This window comes from Galeopterus variegatus, unplaced genomic scaffold (assembly GCF_000696425.1).
Source record: "Galeopterus variegatus unplaced genomic scaffold, G_variegatus-3.0.2 Scaffold1400, whole genome shotgun sequence".
Taxonomy (NCBI): Eukaryota; Metazoa; Chordata; class Mammalia; order Dermoptera; family Cynocephalidae; genus Galeopterus; species Galeopterus variegatus.
Genome location: NW_007727511.1, coordinates 67371 through 89599, shown reverse-complemented (window position 1 = coordinate 89599; position 22229 = coordinate 67371). Strand labels below are relative to the sequence as shown.

The window sequence follows — 22229 nt, the reverse complement described above, 5'->3', positions numbered from 1 at the left end:
TTGACCTATCTGTCAGATTTCAGGCCGTAACAAACTTTTTTTTTTTTTTTTTTTTAAGATGACCGATAAGGGGATCTTAACCCTTGACTTGGGGTTGTCAGCACCACGCTCACCCAGTGAGCAAACCGGCCATCCCTATGTGGGATCCGAACCCGTGGCCTTGGTGTTATCAGCACCGCACTCTCCCGAGTGAGCCACAGGCCGGCCCCGTAACAAACTATTTTAATTATTATAGTTTTATATGTTCTAATAATTATTAGGATAAATCTCAAAACTTTCTTTTTTAAAGTGTCTTTACAATGGTCTGCCCATTTATTCTTCCAGATTAAATTTTGAATTAAAAACAATTCAAATGGGCTTTTGACTGGTATTGCTTTAAACCTCAAAATTAACTTTATTTACTGATTTAGGAATTATGAGTGCTTACCTTTCTTTTTTTTTTTTTTTTTTTTTTTTTTTATAAGTGCCTACCTTTGATTTACTTGTCTTTGTAATAAGCAGCTTGCTGTCAGTTCTAATCAACACTTTCTTTAACGTCTTTCAGCAGTTTCTTTAGAATGCAGCCTTTGGTAATTTGAAGTATCCCCTTGAGTCAAGTCTAGGAATGTTTCACTAGTATATTTTCTAAAATTAGCTGTTCAAAGAGGGGTTTTGGGTTTGTTTCTTTTCTTTCTTTCTTTCTTTCTTTTTTTTTTTTTTGATGGTTTCTTCTGGGAATGACAATTTAACTAGGTAAATAATCTTCGGAATACAACCTTTTATTTGAGGTCTCATGTTTGAATTGTCTTTGGGTTTTTGTTGATTCATTTAGAAAAATCTAACAACTCTGATTTGTAATCCGTTAAAGTGTTTTCCTTTAAGGGATCTGTTCCTCTTCCCATCCTCCCTCCTTGGTTGCTTACAAAATTATTTTTCTTTGTAGTTTAGAAGTGTTAATTGGCTCTACCTTGGTGTCAGTCTCTAACTGTTAATTTTGTTGGGAATTCCATCGTCTTTCTATATCTGACCTCTTTCTCTTTTTTCATTTTGAATTTTTGAAAATTTTCTCCTGTTCTTTTGATTTTCCACTTTATACCATCTAATCTGATTTTTGGAATCCTGACTACGGTAGGTTGAATCTCCTTGGTCTGTTCTCCAGTCACGTAAGATCTATAACATTTATTATATTTGCATAACCATTCTATTTTCAGGTTTATTTTACAAGTTTATTTTCTTCTCTGGTTGAGTTATCTGCAATGTTATTTCTACTTTATATGGTATTCTTCATTCTTTCCATTTTCATTGTGCTGAATTCATTTTTATCGTGAGCTATTCTTATTTGATATAAATGTTGTTTTTGAAATCTCTCTGACATCTGTTCTTTAAATACTACTTATTATTTTTCAATTATTCCTTAATTTTTTGACATTTAAAAAATGATGAATTTTTGTTTCCTTTCCAAAATGCTTTTGGTTATAGATTTTGCTTGTGTAAATTAATTCTTCTTTGATGCTGATGAACTAAGATTTGCTGGCGTCGAAAAATTTTCTTTATAGTTTATTATATCGGCATTTAATGAGATTTGAAGAAAATAAGTTCCTGGCCATATTAATCCCTTTTTTATCTTCCAGATGTTCTATGTTGCATTCCTAGAACCAACGTTATATGTTGCTCGACATATCACTGTGTGCAAGTAGCTGAATACAAGTTCGTTGACAGTGACATTTTTCTTCTATTTAGGGACTTCACTGTGACTTTGCTTGTCTGATGTTTCGATACTTAGTAAATAAGCCTTCAGAAGAAAGGGTCAGGGAGATCATTGTTAATGCTGTTGAAATTGAGCAGGTAAGTAGGGAGGTTTATGCAGTTAGCACATCTGTCTGATGACTCATATGAAATTGTCATTTTGTAGGTCAAAACAAATATCTGAAATTCTGTACGGTCAATCTGACAGTACCAATACATGATGTATTGCAATTATTTAAGCCAGTTTATAATTTGGCATGTAAGTCAGTATTTATTATATATTAAGTTTTTATGTATACTAAAATCTGTTTCAGGTCTGTTTTTCTGTCTCTTTTAATCTATCGGTCAAATTTCTTGCCATTATGAACTATTTTAATTATTGTAGCTTTGTATTTTTAGATTTTTAGCTACTGGAGAGCAGTGATGATTTTTTATTTGTTTTGTATTCTCAGTAACCTAGCAGGGTATGTAGCTCGAAGCATGCACCAAAATATTTATAGAACGAATAAATGATGAATTAATGAATAGTAAAACTTAATTTGTAGCATGTAAAGATTGTTGACTAGAAAGAGTTAGATGTGTTTTTATCATTCTAAAGAACTAATTTAAAAATAAAATTTTTTTAAACTTTTTTTTTTTGAACACTACATAGTTTAACAGGCATAGTTTTCATATTGGGAAGGGGAAAAGGCATAAAATGCATTTTGGTATTTTTAATCATTTTGAGAACTAAATCCAAGTGATTAATGTGTTTTTGTTTTTTCTCTATTAACACACTGTCTTTTAATAGTTGGAGTTCAATCTGTCTCCCAACTCCCAGATCCATTCCTATTTTTTTTCTCATATTCTTTGTTAATTGAGTTTGATCTCTTTTTCAACTCCCTTCCATAGTCATGCTCCCCATGACAATCATCTTTGGTGAATCTTCTTCTAGATATTTCAGATCAAAGCATCTCCCTTCTTCTGTTGAGAAAGCACATTAATTCAGGTCCTATGTGTGCCACTTTTAAAAATCCAGTAATCTGGTAGTTTCCATTTATTTTGGCTCTTTGGGAATGTGAAATAATGTGAATAGTATTACCTCAAACATTTTTTTGTTTGTTTGTTTCTTTTTTTGTGACTGGTAAGGGGATTGCAACCCTTGGCTTGGTGTCGCCCACACCACGCTCAGCCAGTGAGCGCACCGGCCATCCCTATATAGGATCCGAACCCGCGGCGGGAGCGCCGCACTCTCTCGAGTGAGCGACGGGGTCGGCCCTTACCTCAAACATTTTTAAACAAATGAACATCATTTGCCACAATGAAAGAACTTTTCTGCTATACTTTCCTTGAACAAAATCGATGTCTTAGAATATTATTAAAGCTAAAACCCTCTTTCTGTTTGGAAAATGCATACTTATTTAGTGCTCTGTCTTTTTACTTTATTCTGGTTTTGTTTCTATCCCAGGAGTTTTTAACAGAAGCCTTGCCTGTTGGCCTCATTGGAATGAATTGCATTTTGATGAAACAGTACATTGAGTTTGTAGCTGACAGATTATTTGTGGAACTTGGATTCTCAAAAGTAAGGTGTTTAAAAATGTATTACTACTAGTTAATATGTTATAGTCAAGTAAGGCCTCTAAAATCAATTTTAATGAAAGCATTTGTAACACACTATATTCTACTTTTAAGACGTCCATGACAGAGACTTGTTTTGTATGAACAAATTGGTTTGGGAAAATCCTTTGAACCTTAAAATGAAATTCAATAACAGAAGTAGGAGGCTGATAAATATTGGAACCAATAAGCTCAGTAAATTACTTTATAATAATAACATGTATATATTTAATAGAATTATTTTCAAGTAATTGGATTTAATATACATATATATGTTTACCCTTATATAAATCCCCATGTGTCTATATTATAATTTTGGTGTTAATACTTTTTTTTTTTTTTTTTTTTGTCGCTGTTACAGGGAACTGAACCCTTGACCTTGGTGTTACAAGGCTATGCTCTAACCAACTGAGCTAACTAACCAGCCCACATATATATATTTGTACCTGTATGGAGGTATTTCTGCTAGAGCCCTAAAAGGGATTCATTGGTCAAAAGATATGAGCCTTTTTTATGTAATAGCTATTTCCAAATTTTCCTAAAAATTAAAACTCTCTGTCAATTTATGCTGCCAAATAAGAATTTAAGAAAATACCTATTTCCCTTCCCCTAGCCAATATGGACAATTATCCATACTTTTAATATATGGAATACTGATACCTGAAAAATTATATCTAATTTTTTATTAGAAATCACACACGTACACATATAACTCCTATATATAACAACAAAGAATATTGTATTCCTAATCAGAATGACTATAAATCCTTGCTGATAAACAAAGTCTTGTTAATCCCATGGAGTATTATTACCCTTTCCATTAATATTAGATACTGTCACCTAGAAAGAAATGACAGGCAGTCTTGAGAAGCTTTCAGGGCCACTGTAAACAGTTGCACTGGCTATGCATACACAACTCTAGGGGGCACCATTCATCTAGTCTAAGATCTGTATGAATAAAGATACAGCCTGCACCCCTACACGGTGACCACATGAAAAGCTGCTTCATTGAGAATCCAGACCAACATCCTCTTAAATAATTGTCTTATAGCTCAAAGTTAAAGCTCCTTTTTCTCTTAGTTCCATAGAGCCAACCCCTACCAAAGACCCAACAAACCAAGCTATGTTGCATGTGATGTCCACTTGGCAAAAAGTTGGGCAAATTAATCCTTGTAAGACACTATTCATTAGTATCTAAAAGATCTTTGTCCCATTTGTTCAGCCAAAGGGCATAACATTAAAATGGCATGATCTCTCTTGACATACAAAAGTAGTTATTAATTTGCACTCATTATCTAAAGATGTTTGCCAGTAGCCTTTGGATATGTCTCTGGTGTGCACATATGGTGCTTGACAGAGAAGATCCCGGGAGTTGTCAATGACTACAGGTGACACCATTTAATCTGAACTACTCATCTATAGATGGAGTTTACTCAGGGCTTCAGATACAATTATGCAGCTGGCAAAACTGACAAGCAGGAAGTGGTGCTTTCAATTAATTTCAATAAACATTCTCTCCCCCCTCACCCTGGTATTCCTGAAATGATCTCCTTCAGGCCAGATCATGTGCATGGTCGGGACAGGTATAACAGTGTGGTGTCTCGTGTAAGAGTGACTAGCCAAAGAAGGAACAAATATTCATTTTCCTCATCTCGCTTTATCACGCATATCCGGTTGCCATCCACACTGCCCCCGTTTTCTGGAGGCTTTGCTGGTGTTCTGCATCAGTCTGGATGACTGTGTCATTAACACCATGATTCATAAAGCAAAACCCATTTCCTTCAAGATCAGTCTATATTTATGACAGCTTTTGCATTCCAAATATTACTATTTCTTCCTTAAAATTTCCTTCTGTTATTTCTTCTTTGCGACAGAATAGCAGAAACAGCGTAGCAGAAACCCAATTTTTCAAGAACTGCCCAGCCAGATTGGATTAAATCTTGTAATTAGCCTTCAATTTGCATCTCACAACAGGACATTCATTGTTGCAACCGCAACTTCAGTGGACTTGGTAGAATAAACTATTGTTGAAGTAATTCCTGTAAAAGGTCATATATTTAAACCCTTCAATTTTTCTTGACAACCTCTCAGAAATGAGTGATACAGTTGCTCCAGTGTCCAAAAAAGCAATAATGTCCATACCACTTTTCTTTATAGGCAGGGTGGAATATTATTACCCCATTTATCACAGCTATTCTGGTTATAAAGTACGTTTCTTGATATTTGAGAGACCTTTTCCTTTTGCTGTCTCGAAAAAGCTGAAGGTCTCGTGTGCTGGGTGTCAGCCTGGTAGTTTTCTCGTAATATGCCAACTTCTTCAGTTGCTCCTCAACAACGGCGACACTTAGCAATTTCCACTGAATTCCATCTCCTTAAGAGCAGACAGCTAGGAGGTTAGTTTAAGATCTCTCCTCCTTTTCGATCAGGAGTCACTCTGTGGTCCTACTAGAAGCAGGGGATGGACTTTGGGGTCAAACACAAAGGCCTGCTTGGGCCAGAAGTTAAAGTACATACAAGGGTACTTCAAAAAGTTCATGGAAAAAATAGAACTGAAAGATAATACCAATCTTTTCATGAACTTTTTGAAGAGCCCTTGTATGTGTAGAAGAGGCAGAAGATAACAGAGAGAGGTAAAGCCTGATACTCTAGACTATGAAAATCCCTCCTGAAAGCATTAAAATTCAACTTTACAAAATAGTGCAGTTCAAATCAAACAAGAGGATGTACAGATTCAGCCTCCAGCTGCCATTTTGAGGCACTGGATTAAGCAACTTCTCAAAAGCTTTGCTTTTGCAATGAATATGCCTTATGAACCCCACAGTTTTTAAAACACAATGTAGTTTGTTTCCAGGGTCTAAATTTCTGTCTTTTCACCAACTCTGACCCATCGGTGTTGGTTTAACTCAAGTTATAGATACCCTTTGATTATGTGTAAGGGGATCTTAATCCTTGGCTTGGTGTTGTCAGCACCACGCTCAGCCAGTGAGCAAACTGGCCATCCCTATATAGGATCCGAACCTGTGGCCTTGGTGTTATCAGCACTGCACTATCCTGAGTGAGCCATGGGCTGGCCCTGCCAAAGAATATTCTAAGAGCATTTAGCCTCTCTAGATATTTTGTGGGGGGATAAAAGGGATTCCGTAGTCAGATAAGTTTGAGAAATGCTGTATACTCTGTTCCTCTTCAGGATGTACAGTCAGTACATCAAAGACTGAGCTATTCTGCAGTATCTAAACTTCTCATCCTGCATAGTCCTAACTTACATAACATAGATCTGTTTTAACCTGTTATCTCACCCAGCTAGTGTTTCTCAGAACATAAATTGGAAAAATCTGACCTAGAACCATTTATACATAGAAGAAGGGCTTATGGACTAAGAAAGGGAGAACGTGGTAGGGATTTTTGAACCATTTCAAATTTGTACCAAGTGAGTAATGTACTTATAATTGATTTCAGCTGCATTTCTTTATACTCTAACACTCTTTTATACTGTTATAAGATATAGTTCTTTTTATGGAACTATATATGCTCCACAGTAGCAGATGGTGAGGGAGATAGAGGTGTCTCTAGAGGAGACTGAGAAAAGGCCAGAAGCCAAGGTTTCTAAGAAGTCTGCCCCTTCTTTACTTTTAGAAAGTGTCAAGAGATAACCTGAGCCCTATATTTATAAAATTCTGGAAGCTCAAATTCAGAGTTTTTTCTTTTCACATAATTTTTTGCTCCATTATTTCTACAACTATCTAATTGATCAAAACTGGGAATTCTCAAGCGAATGTGAAAGGGGCAGGCCATAACTTTATTAGAATGTTAGAAACTTGAGATATTTGGTCTGTGATAATTCTCTTTATTTGTTCAGTGCTTCACAGTTTGTCAAGTGTTTTTACATAATCTCATTTGATCTCATAATAGCCTTGTAAGCTTGACAGAATAGCTATTATTGAAATATTATAGATGGAGAGAGTGAGGCTTAGAGAAGTTCAAGATCTGCTCATAGTCCCTGTCCCTACAATATAATTTTTTTTGGAAGTTGTGATTGTCTCTAATATTTAGTCCTTTGCCGTCTATCTTGATTTGATTTTGACTATTTCCTCATTAACTGAAGTATCATGTAGTAGTATCATATACTTTGTGTCATATACCTTAATTAAAGTATCAAAATATCATAGAGAAACATTTGAACTATATTCAGATAATATGTTCAAAGGTATTTATCAAGTGGTAGACAAAAACTTAACACTTAAAACTGATAATATCTGTAATGACACTGGAATGAAAGAAAAAAGTTTTACAGTGCATATTCCCTTTGTTTTGAATCCATATTGTCTGATGGGTATTGACAGTTGCCTTAATGCGAATCTTGTTTATAATAGCAGTAAACCTAACTGTATTTGAATGAAGAAGTCTTAATACTGAAATCTTGTATTTTTAATACACTGGTTTATTATATTAGGTATTCTGTACCCTTTTCCAGACCTCCAGGTTGCACATTTATTTATTATGTTCAGTACTTTGGTTCTTAGTCTTTAAAGAATCGAGAAGTTGTGGGATATCTTTTTAGTATTATCTCACAGGTAAAGAAAAAAATTGAGTGTATTTACTACTGTTTTCTCTTTTTTATAGCACCTGTATTTAAATCATTGCCGTAGTAGTTAAAGTTAAATTTATTATTTAAGAATATAAAAACTTGTAGTTCTATGATGGACTGCGTTTATTAAAAATGTTTAGTTGTAGCACATGGAATCATGAACTGGAAGGACTTGGGAAGACAGCTTGATCCAATCCAATCTGAGTTTTACAGTCCAGTTATATACAATAATAAACAATTATTCTTACAGTATAAGCTGACCCCAGCCATGTCTCGATATATGAAACTTTTACAGTTGTCTCATTTTGGAACATCCATATTTTTCTGCTGCTTTTGCCATTTTATCTTTTCTTTGTGCATGGAAATAATGATTATTGAAAAGATGTAGCAATTTACATATAAATAGTTTAATATTCATAATTTTGATTTTTACATTTAAATATGCTAACATCACTGTCATAGAATTTCCAGATTTCATTTGTACAGATTAAGCTAAGGGGTAAATGTCACAAACTGATTTTCAGTGATAAAGCTGCTGATGGACTGCATGAAAGTCAAATTAGTCCTATAATCAGGTATTATATTTTTGAATCAAATTGAATTGTAGAATCTGGATGAGGGGCACAGAAGAGTAATCTCTGTCTTTGTTTCCCACTATTTCCCTTTAAATGGTCTGCTTGTTTGTCAAAAGCTACAGGTTTAAAGAAGACTCTGATATTCCTGAGGCCTTAGGAAGGAAGGATTTAATCCTTCAAATTTGGGTCTTAATTCTGTTGAAGAAAATGGAAGGCTGGAGGATGATTTTTTTGGTACAGATAAATAAGTTTACACTGTTCTTATGTACTTAACTCTGTTTTACAATTATGTTTCGATTTTTCCAAATATCTGGTCATTTAACAAAGTTATTTAGTATCTACAGTGTACATAGAAAGCTTTATTAGGTGTGGTTGTACCTAAATATTTTTTGCTAAAATACATTATGGTCAATCAAGCCTGCATGTACAGAATTCATATTTTTTCCAAAGAAAGGAGTTGTTTTGTTATTTTTTGGTTTAATATGTTGAAATAAACTGTATCATAGCTACATCATTTTGTGTATATCCTTTTCGAGAAAGAATGCTTCTTTATAAGTACAGGGGCTACCCTAATTGAGGAATATATATATATTTGCTATTTGTGTATGCAGATAAATACATATCTGTATGGTTTTCTTCAAGTATTCTGCCCCCACCACAGTTCTTAGACCTAATTAGGACCTCCAGTCCTCTCACTTGTCTACTTTTTCCCAATCCAAGAGCCTCTCTTTGTGTCCAGCTGAGATTCTACAGTCCATCATACTAGTAGTAGTATTCATATTAATACCCTTAACTCTGTCCCTCATGTGCATTTTACCATACATAGAAAAATCAAGGAAAATCCCCAACCCTGTTTCAAATGAAGCAGTCTAGTTATCAGTATTTGCATCCCCAACAGCTAAATACTGCTAGAGAAAAAGTAATACAACACGGCAAACTGGATCTACTATGAATTCAAGATTACCTACCTCAGCACTGTCTGTATGAAGCAGTCTAGTTATCAGTATTTGCATCCCCAACAGCTAAATACTGCTAGAGAAAAAGTCATACAACACGGCAAACTGGATCTACTATGAATTCAAGATTACCTACCTCAGCACTGTCTGTCAATCCTACTACAATTTCTTGGTAAACTTGATCATCATTCTCTATGATTGCTTTTCCACGCCTTCTTCCCGCTCTACCTCTACCTTCATTCCCCAAAGAGTTGACTTTATTTTTTTCTTTGTGGACACACAGAGATATTCTCAGACTCAGCAGAAAAACAGAGGACAGTATAGGAGTGCCAAATCTAGAACCTAAGAAATTAGCAGAATTTCAAGATTCAAATTCCTATGTGTGATTTCTGCTCTGTGGAGTAATTACAATGAGAGAGTGATGGTTATTAACAGCCACTTAATTCTGGGGACTGCTGCTCCCACTCCCACCATGTGGTTCTCACAGGGCTGCCAGTACTAGTAAGTACTCCATCTATCTGGGCACAGGTTAGTTAGGGTCCTTACCTAGGGTTTTTCTAATTGAAACTAAAGGAAGGGGATAACTTTTATTCTAAGGACAAAGCTAGAGAAAGAGTCCTAGTTCTAAATTCCCCGGAGGCCCAACTGTGTCCCTATTCTTTTCATAGTTTTATTAAGTTAATAAATGCCTATTTTTTGCCTAAGATAGTTAGGTTTCTTTATTTCTTTTTCTTTTTCTTTTTTTTAATAAGATGACCGGTAAGAGAATCTTAACCCTTGACTTGGTGTGGTCAGCACCACGCTCTCCCAAGTGCACTCACCAACCATCCCTTTATAGGGATCCGAACCCATGGCCTTGGTGTTATCAGCACCACATTCTCCCAAGTGAGCCACAAGCTGGCCCTGGTTTCTTGATTTCTAACCAAAGACCCTATTTAAAACAAATTGGTCCCCGGATACAAGCAATTGAACAAAAAAGTGATTGGAAAGAATCAGGGTGTTGATGTGTGTACCAGTCAGGGGCCCAGCAACAAACAGATGGCAATTCAAATTAGGATAATTCAAGGAGGGTTTGATAAAAGGACAATTTAGAATGTTGTGGGCAGGAAACGACAGGAGATAGTGCAGTAAACGGGGCTACCAACAATAGGGCTATTACCATCCCTATACTCAGGGAGTTAAGATTGAGGGAGCAGTTACTTATACCAGAGGAAAGAATTATAAAGAGAAGATAGCTTTAACAGGGTGTGACCTTCTTCAGTTAGAAGGAAACAGCAAGCCTGATACAACTTTGCTAAGGAGGAGCCAGGGAATAAATAACCTCACCCTCTTCTCCTTGCCTCCTGTCTCCTTCTAGGGCTCCCCATTAGCCAAAATAAACTAGAAGAGGACAAAGTAGCTTGTTGATGCTGTCCATACAGGTTAGCGTGCTGAAGTACAGTGGAGAGTGAATCTGGGGGACATATAGAAGATGTCTGTCATAAAGAGTACTGGAAATTATTGGTGCTTTTGCAAAGTAATCAAGAAAGATACGAGCTTGGGAAAGAATCAGCTGATTTGCGAGAAAAACCAAAAGGGAATTGAGAGTCTCTAGAAATTCAGTATCTTTGCATGGCTGAAAAATCAGGCTGATAATTTTTTTTTAAGTGAATCATAATTGATTATATTTTTGGGATTCAATGTTGACATATGTTGATCAAATCAATGTTGCTAGTATGTATATTGTTACAAATTGTACTTACTCTTTATGCCCCTTGTCCAATCTCTCCCTATCCCCCTCTCCCTTCCCCCTCCCACCACTTATAACCCTAGATTTCTTCTCTCCTTCTGAAAGAGTAATGGTTACGCTGTTGATTTGTTGCCAAGATGATCTGTCCAATGCTGAGAAGTGTTCAGTTCCCCCAATATTATCATAGAGCAGATGCTTCTTCTGTCACTCTGGAATGGGCTTTGTGGAGAGAGACATCCTCTTCTTTTCTTTGGTCTCTTCTTTGGTCTCTTTTCTTTGGACTCTCCTTGTGTCAATGAACTCCAGTGGCTGGCAAACCATCTGTGTGGTGGTTGTGACATCTAGCCACTTTCGTGGCAGCCGTGGTTACTGTGGTGGCTGTGGTGGGCCACCCACATGAAGGTGATGTTTTTGGAATGCTCCTTGGTGCTGGCAGTGTGCCTGGATGTGGGCAGGGGGTCCAGTCCCCAGCTCCATACCCCGGGCCCCCAGGTGGGACAAAACAGGCTGATTCTAAGCCCCCAGAATAGGAGTTGGAACTGAGAAAATCCCTTGAGATAAGGATTCATTAAGGCATAGTCTAGGCAAAGATCAGAATTGGGGTGTGATTAGGTGAGAGATTGAAAGCTCAGGTGGAGGGCTTGCCAATAGTGAACAAGCAGAAAGAGAAATCAAGAAAGCCTGCCCATTCACAATAGTCACCAAGAACCTTTTTTTTGCTTATGTGCTCTGGCTAGGACTTCTAGTACAATGTTGAGTGACAGTAGTAGATAGATGCATCCTCGTCTTGTTCCTGATTTTAGGGGTAAAGCTAACAGTCTTTCACTATTGCATAAGATGTTAGATGTTAGCAGTGGGTTTTTCCTACATGCCGTTTCTCATGTTAAGGAAGTTCCCTTTTATTTTTAGTTTGCTGAATGTTGTTTTTTTTTTTAAAGATGGCCAGTAAGGGGATCTTAACCCTTGACTTGGTGTTGTCAGCACCACACTCTCCAAGTGAGCTAACCAGCCATCCCTTTGTAGGGATCCGAACCCATGGCCTGCTGTTCTCAGCACCACACTCTCCCAAGTGAGCCACGGGCTGGCCCTGGTTTTTTTCTTTTTTAAATCATGAAAGGGTGTTAAATTTTATCAAATACTTTTTCTGTGTCTATTGACAAAAAAATGTGATTCTTGGCTTTGTTCTTTTTTTTTTGTCATAAGAAAAGAAATGTAGAAAAGAAATAAAGTAAGGAAAAAGGCTTAGATCATAATGAGAAATGAGTTTTGAACTTGATTTCAATCTCCCATAACAAAGTCTGTCAAAGAAAATGAATGATAGTTACATATTTAACAAGTTATACAATATATATATAAAATTATACCCTAAAGAATTATGTAAAGTTAATGTTTGATTAAAATATTTATATCAATGTGCTTTGTAGACTGCTTAATAGTCTTTTTTCTTATTCTTTAAAAAGATGAACAAAATTTGCAAACCTTAATCTAGACTGACCAAGAAAAAAAGAGAGAAGACAGAAATTACTAAAATCAGAAACAGAGCAGGGGCATGGTAGAGCAGTTGCTGCTTCTGTTAATGCTGGAGTGGGCTTTGAGGAGAGAGAGGTACACTTTTACCAGTCTCTGCTGGTGACTTTCCTTGTGTCACTGCATTTGGGTGTCTGGTCGAGCTGCTTTTGCAGCAGCCATGGCTGTGGTGGGTCAGCAGGAAGACAGTGATGTTTTCAGCGTTCTCCTTGCCTGTTTCTAGGTGGTGGATGTTGCTCTTGGCTCCTGCCTAAGGACGCCGGTATGGTCTGTTTCTTGCCTGTTTCCCAGCAGAGGGGGCTGGCCTTCGGCTTCTGCCTTAGCTAATTAGCATGTTCATCATTACAAAATGTAATCATTCCTTTTGTCTATTAACCAATTTCTTGCTAACCCCTCTCTCTCCTCCCTTCTCCACCTGTAGTAACCATAGTTCTGTTCTCTCCTTCTGAAAGATCAATGCACTATTGTAATTGTTCTTTCTTCTCTCTCTCTGTCTCTGTCTCTCTCATTTTTTGAATGAGGACATGCGTTATTTCTCTTTCTGTGCTTGGCTTGTTTTACTTAATATAATTTTCTCCAAGCTCATCCATGTTGCTGTGAATGGCAGAATTTCATTCTTTTTAATGGCTGAGTAGTGTTCCATTGTGTATATATGCCACATTTTCCTTATCCACTCATCTGTGGATGGACATTTTGGTTGATTCCATATCCTGGCTATGGTAAATAGAACTGTGATAAACATGACAGTGCACATATCCCTTTGACATGGTGATTTCCATTCCTTTGGAATATACCCAGTAGTGGGATTGCTGGATCATATGGTAGTTCTATCTGTAGTTGTTCAAGAAAACTCTATACTGTTTTCCATAATAGCTGTACTAATTTACTGTCCCATCAACAGTATTTAAGGGTTCCCCTTTCTCCACAATCTCACCAGCATTTGTTATTCTCTTTTTGATAATAGCCATTCTAACTGGGGTGAGATGATATCTCCTTGTGGTTTTGATTTGCATTTCTCTGATGATTAGTGATGTTGAGCATTTTTTCATATACTTGGCCATTTGTATGTCTTCTTTTTAGAAGTGTCCATTCAGCACCTTTGCCCATTTTTTTTTTTCCTTTTTGTCTTTTTTACTGACTGGTAACGGGATCGCAACCCTCGGTGTCGTGCCCGCACTGGGGACCAGCAACGGGATTGCAACCCTCGGTGTTGCGCCTGCACTGCGCTCAACCAGTGAGCGGGAACCGGTCTCCACATGGGATCCGAACCCTCAGCGGGAGCGCCGCCGCGCTCCCAGGCGGCACACTCTCCAGTGCGCCACCGGGCCGGCCCGCCTTTGCCCATTTTTAAATCAGATTTTTTTTTTTTTTTTTTTACAAAATTAAGTTTGAGTTCCTCATATGTTCTGGATATTAATCCCTTGTTGGATGTATAGTTTGAAAATATTTTCTCCCATTTTGTAGGTTGTCTTTTCAATCTGTTGATTGTTTTCTTTGCTGTGCAGAAGATTTTTAGGTTGATATAATCTTATTTTTTTCTTTTGTTGTCTTTGCTTTTGAGGTCTTATTCATAAACTATTTGCCCAGTCCCACATCCTGAAGTGTTTCCCTTATGTTTTCTTCTAGGAGTTTAATAGTTTCAGGTATTATATTTATGTCTTAAATCAATTTTGAGTTGTTTTTGGTATACAGCAAGAAGTACAGATCTAGTTTCATTCTTCTACACATTGATATCCAGTTTTCCCAGCATCATTTGCTGAAGAGGCTGTCCTTTCCTCAATGTATGTCCTTGGTGCCTTTGTTGAAGATCAGTTTGCTTTAAGTACATGGGTTGATTTCTGGGTTCTCTATTCTGTTCCATTGGTCCGAGTGTCTGTTTTTATGCTAGTACCATGTTGTTTTGGTTACTATAGCTTTGTAGTATAATTTGAAGTCAAGTAGTGTAATGCCTCCAGCTTTATTTTTTGCTCTGGATTACTTTAGCTATTCAGGGTTTTTTGTTGTTCCATATGAATGTTAGGATTGGTTTTTTCTAATTCTGTGAAGACTGTCATTGGTATTGTGATGGGGATTGCATTGAATCTGTAGATCACTTTAGATACTATGGACATTTCCAATCCATGAACATCGAATGTCTTTCCATCTTTCAGTGTCCTCTTTAATTTCTTCCTTCCTTCCTTCCTTCCTTCCTTCCTTCTTTACTTCTTTTCTTGCTTCCTTCCTTCCTTTTTTTTTCTTTCTTTTTTTAATGTACTGTGCTGTAGTAAAGATATATTTTCTTAAGTTAGACTTTAGCTATTCAGGGTTTTTTGTTGTTCCATATGAATGTTAGGATTGGTTTTTTCTAATTCCGTGAAGACTGTCATTGGTATTGTGATGGGGATTGCATTGAATCTGTAGATCACTTTAGATACTATGGACATTTCCAATCCATGAACATTGAATGTCTTTCCATCTTTCAGTGTCCTCTTTAATTCCTTCCTTCCTTCCTTCCTTCCTTCCTTCCTTCCTTCCTTCCTTCCTTCCTTCTTTACTTCTTTTCTTGCTTCCTTCCTTCCTTTTCTTTCTTTCTTTTTTTAATGTACTGTGCTGTAGTAAAGATATATTTTCTTAAGTTAGATTTTTTTTTTCCTGAAACATAATTGATTGTACATATCTGTGAAATACAGCTTTGAATATCAATACCTGTGTGCAATATGTGATGCTCAAATCAGGATAATTAGTATATTAAACATTACCCAATGTAATCATTTTTTGTGGCCCTTTACCAATTTCCTGCTAACCCCACCTACCCTTTCCCACCTCTGTTGGTCTGAGTTCTATTCTCTGCTTTGGAAAACTCAACAAATCATTGTGATTGTTATATCTTTCTTTCTTTCTTTTTTTGTTTGTTTTTTTTTAGCTCCCGCTTATGAGTGAGGATAAGCAGAATTTTTCTTTCTGTGCCTGGCTTATTTAACTTCACATGATTTTCTTTAAGTTTATCTATGTTGCTGCAAATGGCAGAATTTCATTCTTTTTTATGGCTGAGTAGTATTCCATTGTGTATATATACCACATTTTCCTTATCTAGTTGTCTATTGATGGGCATTTAGGTTGGTTCCACCTCCTGGCTATTAAAAGTAGAGCTGTGATAAACACGGGAGTCCAGGTATCCCTTCAACATGATGATTTCCATTCCTTTGGGTACAGAAAGGAATGGGATTGCTGGATCATATGGCAGTTCTATCTGTAGTTGTTTGAGGAATCTCCATACTGTTTTCCATAATGGCTGCACCAATTTACAGTCCTACCAACAGTATAGGATGGTTCCCCTTTCTCTGCATTCTCACCAGCATTTGCTATTCTCTGTCTTTTTGATAATGGCCAATCTAACTGGCGTGAGATGATATCTCAGTGTGGTTTTGATTTGCATTTCCCTGATCCTTAGTGATGTTTTGCATTTTTTTCATGTGTCTGTTATCCATTTGTATATGTTCCTTTGAGAAAACACCAAACAGCAAAGATAAATAATAAAAATACACAAGAAAGGAACACAGGTGCCACAGGTCCTGGCAGCTCTGTAGGTGGCCACCTGATTGGCTGTTGAGCCTGGTGCAAGCCGGCAAGGGTATAGCCAATTCCAGCAATTCTGTAATGGCCTGCTGTGGAGTCAAAGCCCCTGCCCAGTCCACTGTTGGTCTGAGAGCAGGTATACACTGGTGCAGCAGGTCCTGGCAGCTCTGTAGAGGGCCACCAGATCAGCTGTTGAGCCTGTAGCACTTGATTTTGGTCTGGTTCCTGCAGCAGGGCAGAGTCTAGATACTCTGCTCTGCTCTCTGGTGCTGTTCCCGTCTTCCATGCTTCACAAGGATCTCGTCACTCTCCTGGTGATCTGCAGTATTTCCTCAGTTGTTCCAGTCAAAATATACTTGTGTGTCTGTTGTTTTGGTCTCTTTGTGTGTGTGTATGTTGGTGGGGGAGACTAGTGCCAGACCTCTCTAGTTGGTACTTATCATGAAGGCTGAGAAGTCCCATGATAGGCCGTCTGCTAACTGGATGCCAGTAGCGTGGCTCAGTCCAAGTCCAGAAGCCGCAGAACCAGAAAAGCTGATAGTGTGATTCTCAGTCTGAGGCCAAAGGCCTGAGAGCTGGAGGTGCTGCTAGTATAAGTCCTGGAATCCAAAGGCTGAAGAGTCTCGAGTTCTGATGTCCCTGGGTAGGAGAGAAGAGTGTATCCCAACTGTAGTGGATAGAGCTGGGAAATAAATCTTTGAAAAGATTTAAGTAAAAAATAATTTAATTTAAAAGTATTAGGTAAAGTAATAGTACAGGTAGAACTCAGAATGGCATATCCTGACAGTGGCTTTGTATGACAAATTTGGAAACCTTAGGCTATATCATGTGATCTACTGTCTAAAATGTTAGGAGCTGCTCAAAAAGTTTGTACAAGTTTCCCAAGAAGTCCTGCCCAAAACTCAGGTTAATAAAGGGCAAATAAAAATGCGCTTGCTTCAATTTGTTTAAATTCCAGACCATAAGGCAGCACCTACTTCTAATTCCTGCCACCTGTCAGTTTACTTCTCTAGGTTTGGAGCCTAAAATCTCAGAGGACCTGGACTGTCCTTCACACAATTCTCTGAGATAGTCTAACCAGCTGAAGGCAACATCCAGATACAATCAGACTTTACATCTCTGTGAAACTAGACTAGTAAAAGTCTATCCCAAGCATATCTCCTGTATATGATAAAATTCATCATGGACTCATCTCGAGGGACTAGCTTTGTCAATGGGCCACAAAAGTTTAACACAGAAAGTTTCTTTCTCCTTCCAGATTTTTCCCTTGCTTTTTTTACTGGTTAGTTTCTGTGCGCTCATAGCTCTCTATATACTATGACTGCCATGGCAAACTATGTATTGAAATTGTAATTGAGTCACTTTTAGGGAAGGACTGTGTTCTTTACATTTGTATTGTCCTGCATGACGCATAGTAGGTGCTCAGTAAGTATTTCTTTGATGAATGAATGGATAATGGAAATATCTTGCCAGAGATCTCATTTCCTGACTTCCTCATGGTGGAGCCCTTGAGCCATTCACTGGTTTCTCAGCTCAGAGACTGCTCCTTCACTGTGGGAACTGAGGATGTAGATTTTAAGGAAGGAAGATTCTATTTCCACAGAAGCTTGGCCTCCAGCAGGAGCAAAGCCCCCAGACACACAGAAGATATATATGCTCAGCACTGGCCCTTTAGAAAGGCAAACTCCTAGCAGGGGCCCTTGGGGAATTTCACCCCTGGCCAGCTGTACAGAGATGAAAGTCTAGACAGCAGTGCCACAGGGGAAAGCCTGCATTTTGGTACCAACTGAAGGAGGAAGAGCCTCTTCCCATAAAGGGATCCCAAACAATAATGAAACAGTTGACAAAACTGCACATCTTTGTGTGGTATCAGGAGGCCTTTACTAGTCACGGAATCACCTGTGACTGTGGTATTTGCTTATCTATCGGTGGAGAGGGGAGGGTCAGAAATGGCAGAAGAATGGTGCTTACCCTCTGGCCCATTCTGAGATGAACTGGGATGGAAAGAGACATGCTAACTCCTGTCTATTGTACCAGAATGGGCCACATGAGTTCCTTTTGCCCTGGGTACCGGAAGGTTGTCCATCTCAGTCTGAGGAGTGTGATGTCTATGGTTGGGATGGGATGGGAATATTTTCACAATTCAAGTCTGGGGAGCAGATTTCCTGGGAGTAGGGGTTACTAAATTAAGCTCCATCTTATGAAACCTAAATTTATCTTGACCAGGTAATTCACTTGGAACCCATAGAAAGTACCTCAAAATGTGGGATACTGCATTGTGAGCTATGGAATAGCACAGGCTCTAGAGTCAAATTACTTGTATTTCTTTATTATTTTTTATTATTTTAATTTATCAGTATATAATATGGTTGGTTTTTGTGACCCTTTACCAATTCCTCCTTTTCCTCCCTCCCTCTCCCCCATCCCCCCATCAACATCATATCTGTTCACTTGTCTTAACAAGATCAAAGACAAATTACTTGTGTTTAAATCTTGACTCTTAACACGTACTGGCTGGGTGGATTTGGCAGGTTACCTGGCTTCTTTGTGCCTCAAGTTCACTATCTATGAACTGGGAACAACAATAGTATGTACTTGTGTTGTACAAATATACAGAACACTTACAATAGCACCCAGCACATAGTAAGCACTCAATAATTGAAGCTATTGTCTCAAAGCTTTTATCTAGCATTAAAATTCCATCTCTATGTTAGAACATTTCAATTAGCTTAGAGATATCTCAAAATCAATAGTTCCTCTAAGGCTGAGCTATTGGCTTTCTGTTATGTCACCTTTGACAATTTCTTCATTGCATAGGTTTTCATTTCCATCTTGGAGACTGGTCATGCAAATTTTTAGCGTAAATTTCTAAGTGGTCTTAGTATCTAGCATTTTAATTGGCTGAGGGAATATATTCTTATGTTTCCTTAACAAAATCATATAGCTTTACTCTGCCTACAGCATTAGGAGTAAGTAAAATTCAGTTCACCTTAATTATCTTGCAGGTTTTACATCCTTTGTTGCTGTTATAATGAACATTTCCTTTTAAGACTAACAAATCACAAGCCCTAATAATGGATAATTCCCATTTTGTTCTATAAGTAAGTAGCAAAGTCAAGTAGCTTTCCAGCACACTAAGTCGCTGCTCCAAGAAGAGCCCTCAGTCCTGTTCGATCTCCTCCTGCTGTTCCCTCAACTGAATCGAGAGCTTGAGACTCCAGACTTGCTGCTCCTCTGTTTTTAAAGCCCTCCTTGCACTAGGTAGAAGAATTCAGACTGATTATTATTTGCAGTAGGGAGCTCTGTGTGAGACCAGGCCCCACCTACTGGGATTCAGGCATGGCTGGATATGTAGAGAAAACCACTGTGATGGCTCAACTGGTTTGTTTGCCTGGGGTCTCCTGGGAGAGAATCAACCCTGGGGGAAGAGAGAGACCCGAGGGGTTTGCCCCAAGTGATGAGATGGGGCAGAGACTCTAAATGTAGCATGAAGGCCATTATGCAAAACCTCCCAGGTAGAACTAGAGTGAAGGTAGCACATAGTGGTCTCACAAAACCTTGCCTATGTTGAAGTAGAAAGCACAGAGAGGGTAACACAAAGGGGAGAGGGCTATTCTCTCCAGGCCAACTTTGTAGTCAGCTTTAGAGCCTGGCAGAGGAGGATGAAACGGTGCTTGGTTGTTTCAGCTGTTTGCTATTATAAACACATGTAATGAACATCCATATATGCAATACTCTTATACATATGCATATATGCATACATATATATACACAACTTTGTACACATCCATGATTTTTCCCTGGGATAAATTGGGTCAGAGGAACACAGAATTTTGAAGCTCCACTGCTTTATTTTTATTTTTTAACTCTGTGTGGAAGTATATATACATACACAGTCAGGACTGGGGGTTTTTTTGTTTTTCTTTTGTTGTTTATTTTTAAAAAATAATAGAAACTTTCTTTTTACTAAAACCACAGATACATTCTAAAATCTTTTATTTGGCCTTAGGGAAAGACTTTATTTTTGGCCACACTTCTATTCATACCTATAGCAGATACTCTTAGCTGTCTATTCCAGAGCCATTCCCAAACTTCATGCACTTCCAATGACAGAAGTTGGGAAAGCCACATTCTTGCTTTCCCAGACTACCTTGCAGTTAGAAGTAGTCAAATGGCCCAGTTTGGCTAATGAAACAAAGGAAATCCTATTGGAGTCTTGTGGAGAAATATTTTTTCCTTCCTGCTAGGGGTGAAGCTTATGAAAAGAAAAACTCTGCCAGGCATACCCCCTTGTGCCCTGCCTTCAAACAGTTGTGTGAAGGTGTGATCCTTGAACAGTAGCAACCACCTGGTGACCATGAAGCAACAAGCATGAGGAAGAATAAAAAAGCCAAGATACTGATGATGGAAGAGGTGAAAGGAAAAAGAAGCCTGGGTTTTGAAAATACTGTTACGTGGCTGGGCCAGCCTTGTAATCCTATCTCCCATTTTCTGTTCTGTGAGACAATAAGTAATATACCAAGATTACCTAAACCACTTTTAACTCATGGCTTTTATTACTGATAACAAATGCATCTTAATTACAAAAATCTCCCTTTTTTCAAAAAATTCAAAATGAGATCATTATCCCTTCTCTCTCATCCTGCATCTCTCACTTATAGGGTGGCTTCAATACTCCCATTCTGGTTACATTCTTTACAAAACATTTAAAAATATAAGACACTCAGATCCATTTCTCAGCAATTTTGGGATCCTTCACATACGTTCATTCCTACCCAGGAAAGACACTCAGATCCATTTCTCAGCAATTTTGGGATCCTTCACATACGTTCATTCCTACCCAGCCCTCACTCAGTCTGGTGTTTCTGCATTTGGGTAGAGGGGACAAGATGGCCTTGAGCAGTCAGCTGCCTTCCTGGTGGTCTCATCCCCTGATGGTGGTAAGGCCCAAGAGGAAGGTGCCCAAGGCACTTGTGTGTTCTGCCATTGGGCTGCCCTGCCTGCTTCTCATCTCAGGATTATACCCCAGTACCCTTTCTTCCTGGGGAGAGGTCACAGCAGGTGGGACCTCTGTTAGTTAGGAATACTAATGTTCAAACCAGACCTTTGCTCTGAAAACTACATCAGGTACTCGTGCCTGGAATACAATAATTCCGTCAGATTGGAAGACAGCTGGAATTGTTTTCCCTTCTGCCAGTATGTTTGGATTGAGTGAAATGTTTGATTGTGTTACTCCTGAATGGCTGGTTTTCTTTTGTGATTTAGCTAATATTCAAGTTTCCTGTGACAGGAATAAATTACAGGGCTTATTCCATCTGATGGCCAACACCTTTCACAAACAGCTCATTGAGAGACCATGGGACTGTGTGCTCATGCCGAATGGCTGGGGTGGGAATGGGCAGGCAGATTAAGGAATGCCCCCTCCTGTTTTAGGTTTCCATAACTGATGAGGGAGTAAAAAGAGGGGCAGAGATTCACACGGAGGTATTGCCAGGTACACTTGGCAGCGACCAGGGTTCAAAGTATGTGGCGCATTGAAGAGTACTGGGTTGGGAGTCACACTGAGTAGTAAAGTGGAAAAATGAAATACTGTTGTCAGACAGGAGAAAAATCTCAGCTCCACCATTTATTAGCCATGTGATCTTGGGTAAGTGGCTTAAACTCTTCTGAGACTCAATTTTCTTATCACTAAAATGGGATGCATATTGATCCAAGGTTTTAGAAAGTTGCAGTGTAATAGTGAAAAGTTCACTGCATTAAAATAAGAGAAATCCAGATCTGCGCTGGGTGGAGAAAAGGAAGAGTGCTGGGAGAGACAGGAGGAGAGGAGCATCAAGTCCTAGCAGTGGCTGAGCTGGTCTTGGCAGGTTTGAACTGTTAAACAGTTAAAAGTGATAGCTGCCTCTCCTGTGGTCAGGCCAGGCCATCCTTAAAGCTGTGTTACGCTCAGGATGACGCCTGATAATCATGTGCCACTTGAG

General features: G+C 38.3%; 1 protein-coding gene across 1 annotated transcript in view; it reads left to right on the top strand.

Moving 5' to 3' along the window:
• RRM2B (ribonucleotide reductase M2 B (TP53 inducible)) overlaps window positions 1-20720 on the top strand; it is a 44806-nt gene extending 24086 nt beyond the window's left edge. The window contains exons 6-8 of the mRNA XM_008576772.1: window positions 1720-1824; window positions 3173-3286; window positions 20496-20720. Of these exons, the coding sequence (XP_008574994.1) occupies window positions 1720-1824; window positions 3173-3286; window positions 20496-20501 (225 nt within the window). The 3' untranslated portion in view covers window positions 20502-20720. The remainder of the gene's footprint in view (window positions 1-1719; window positions 1825-3172; window positions 3287-20495) is intronic.
• The last annotated feature ends 1509 nt before the right edge of the window (window positions 20721-22229 follow it).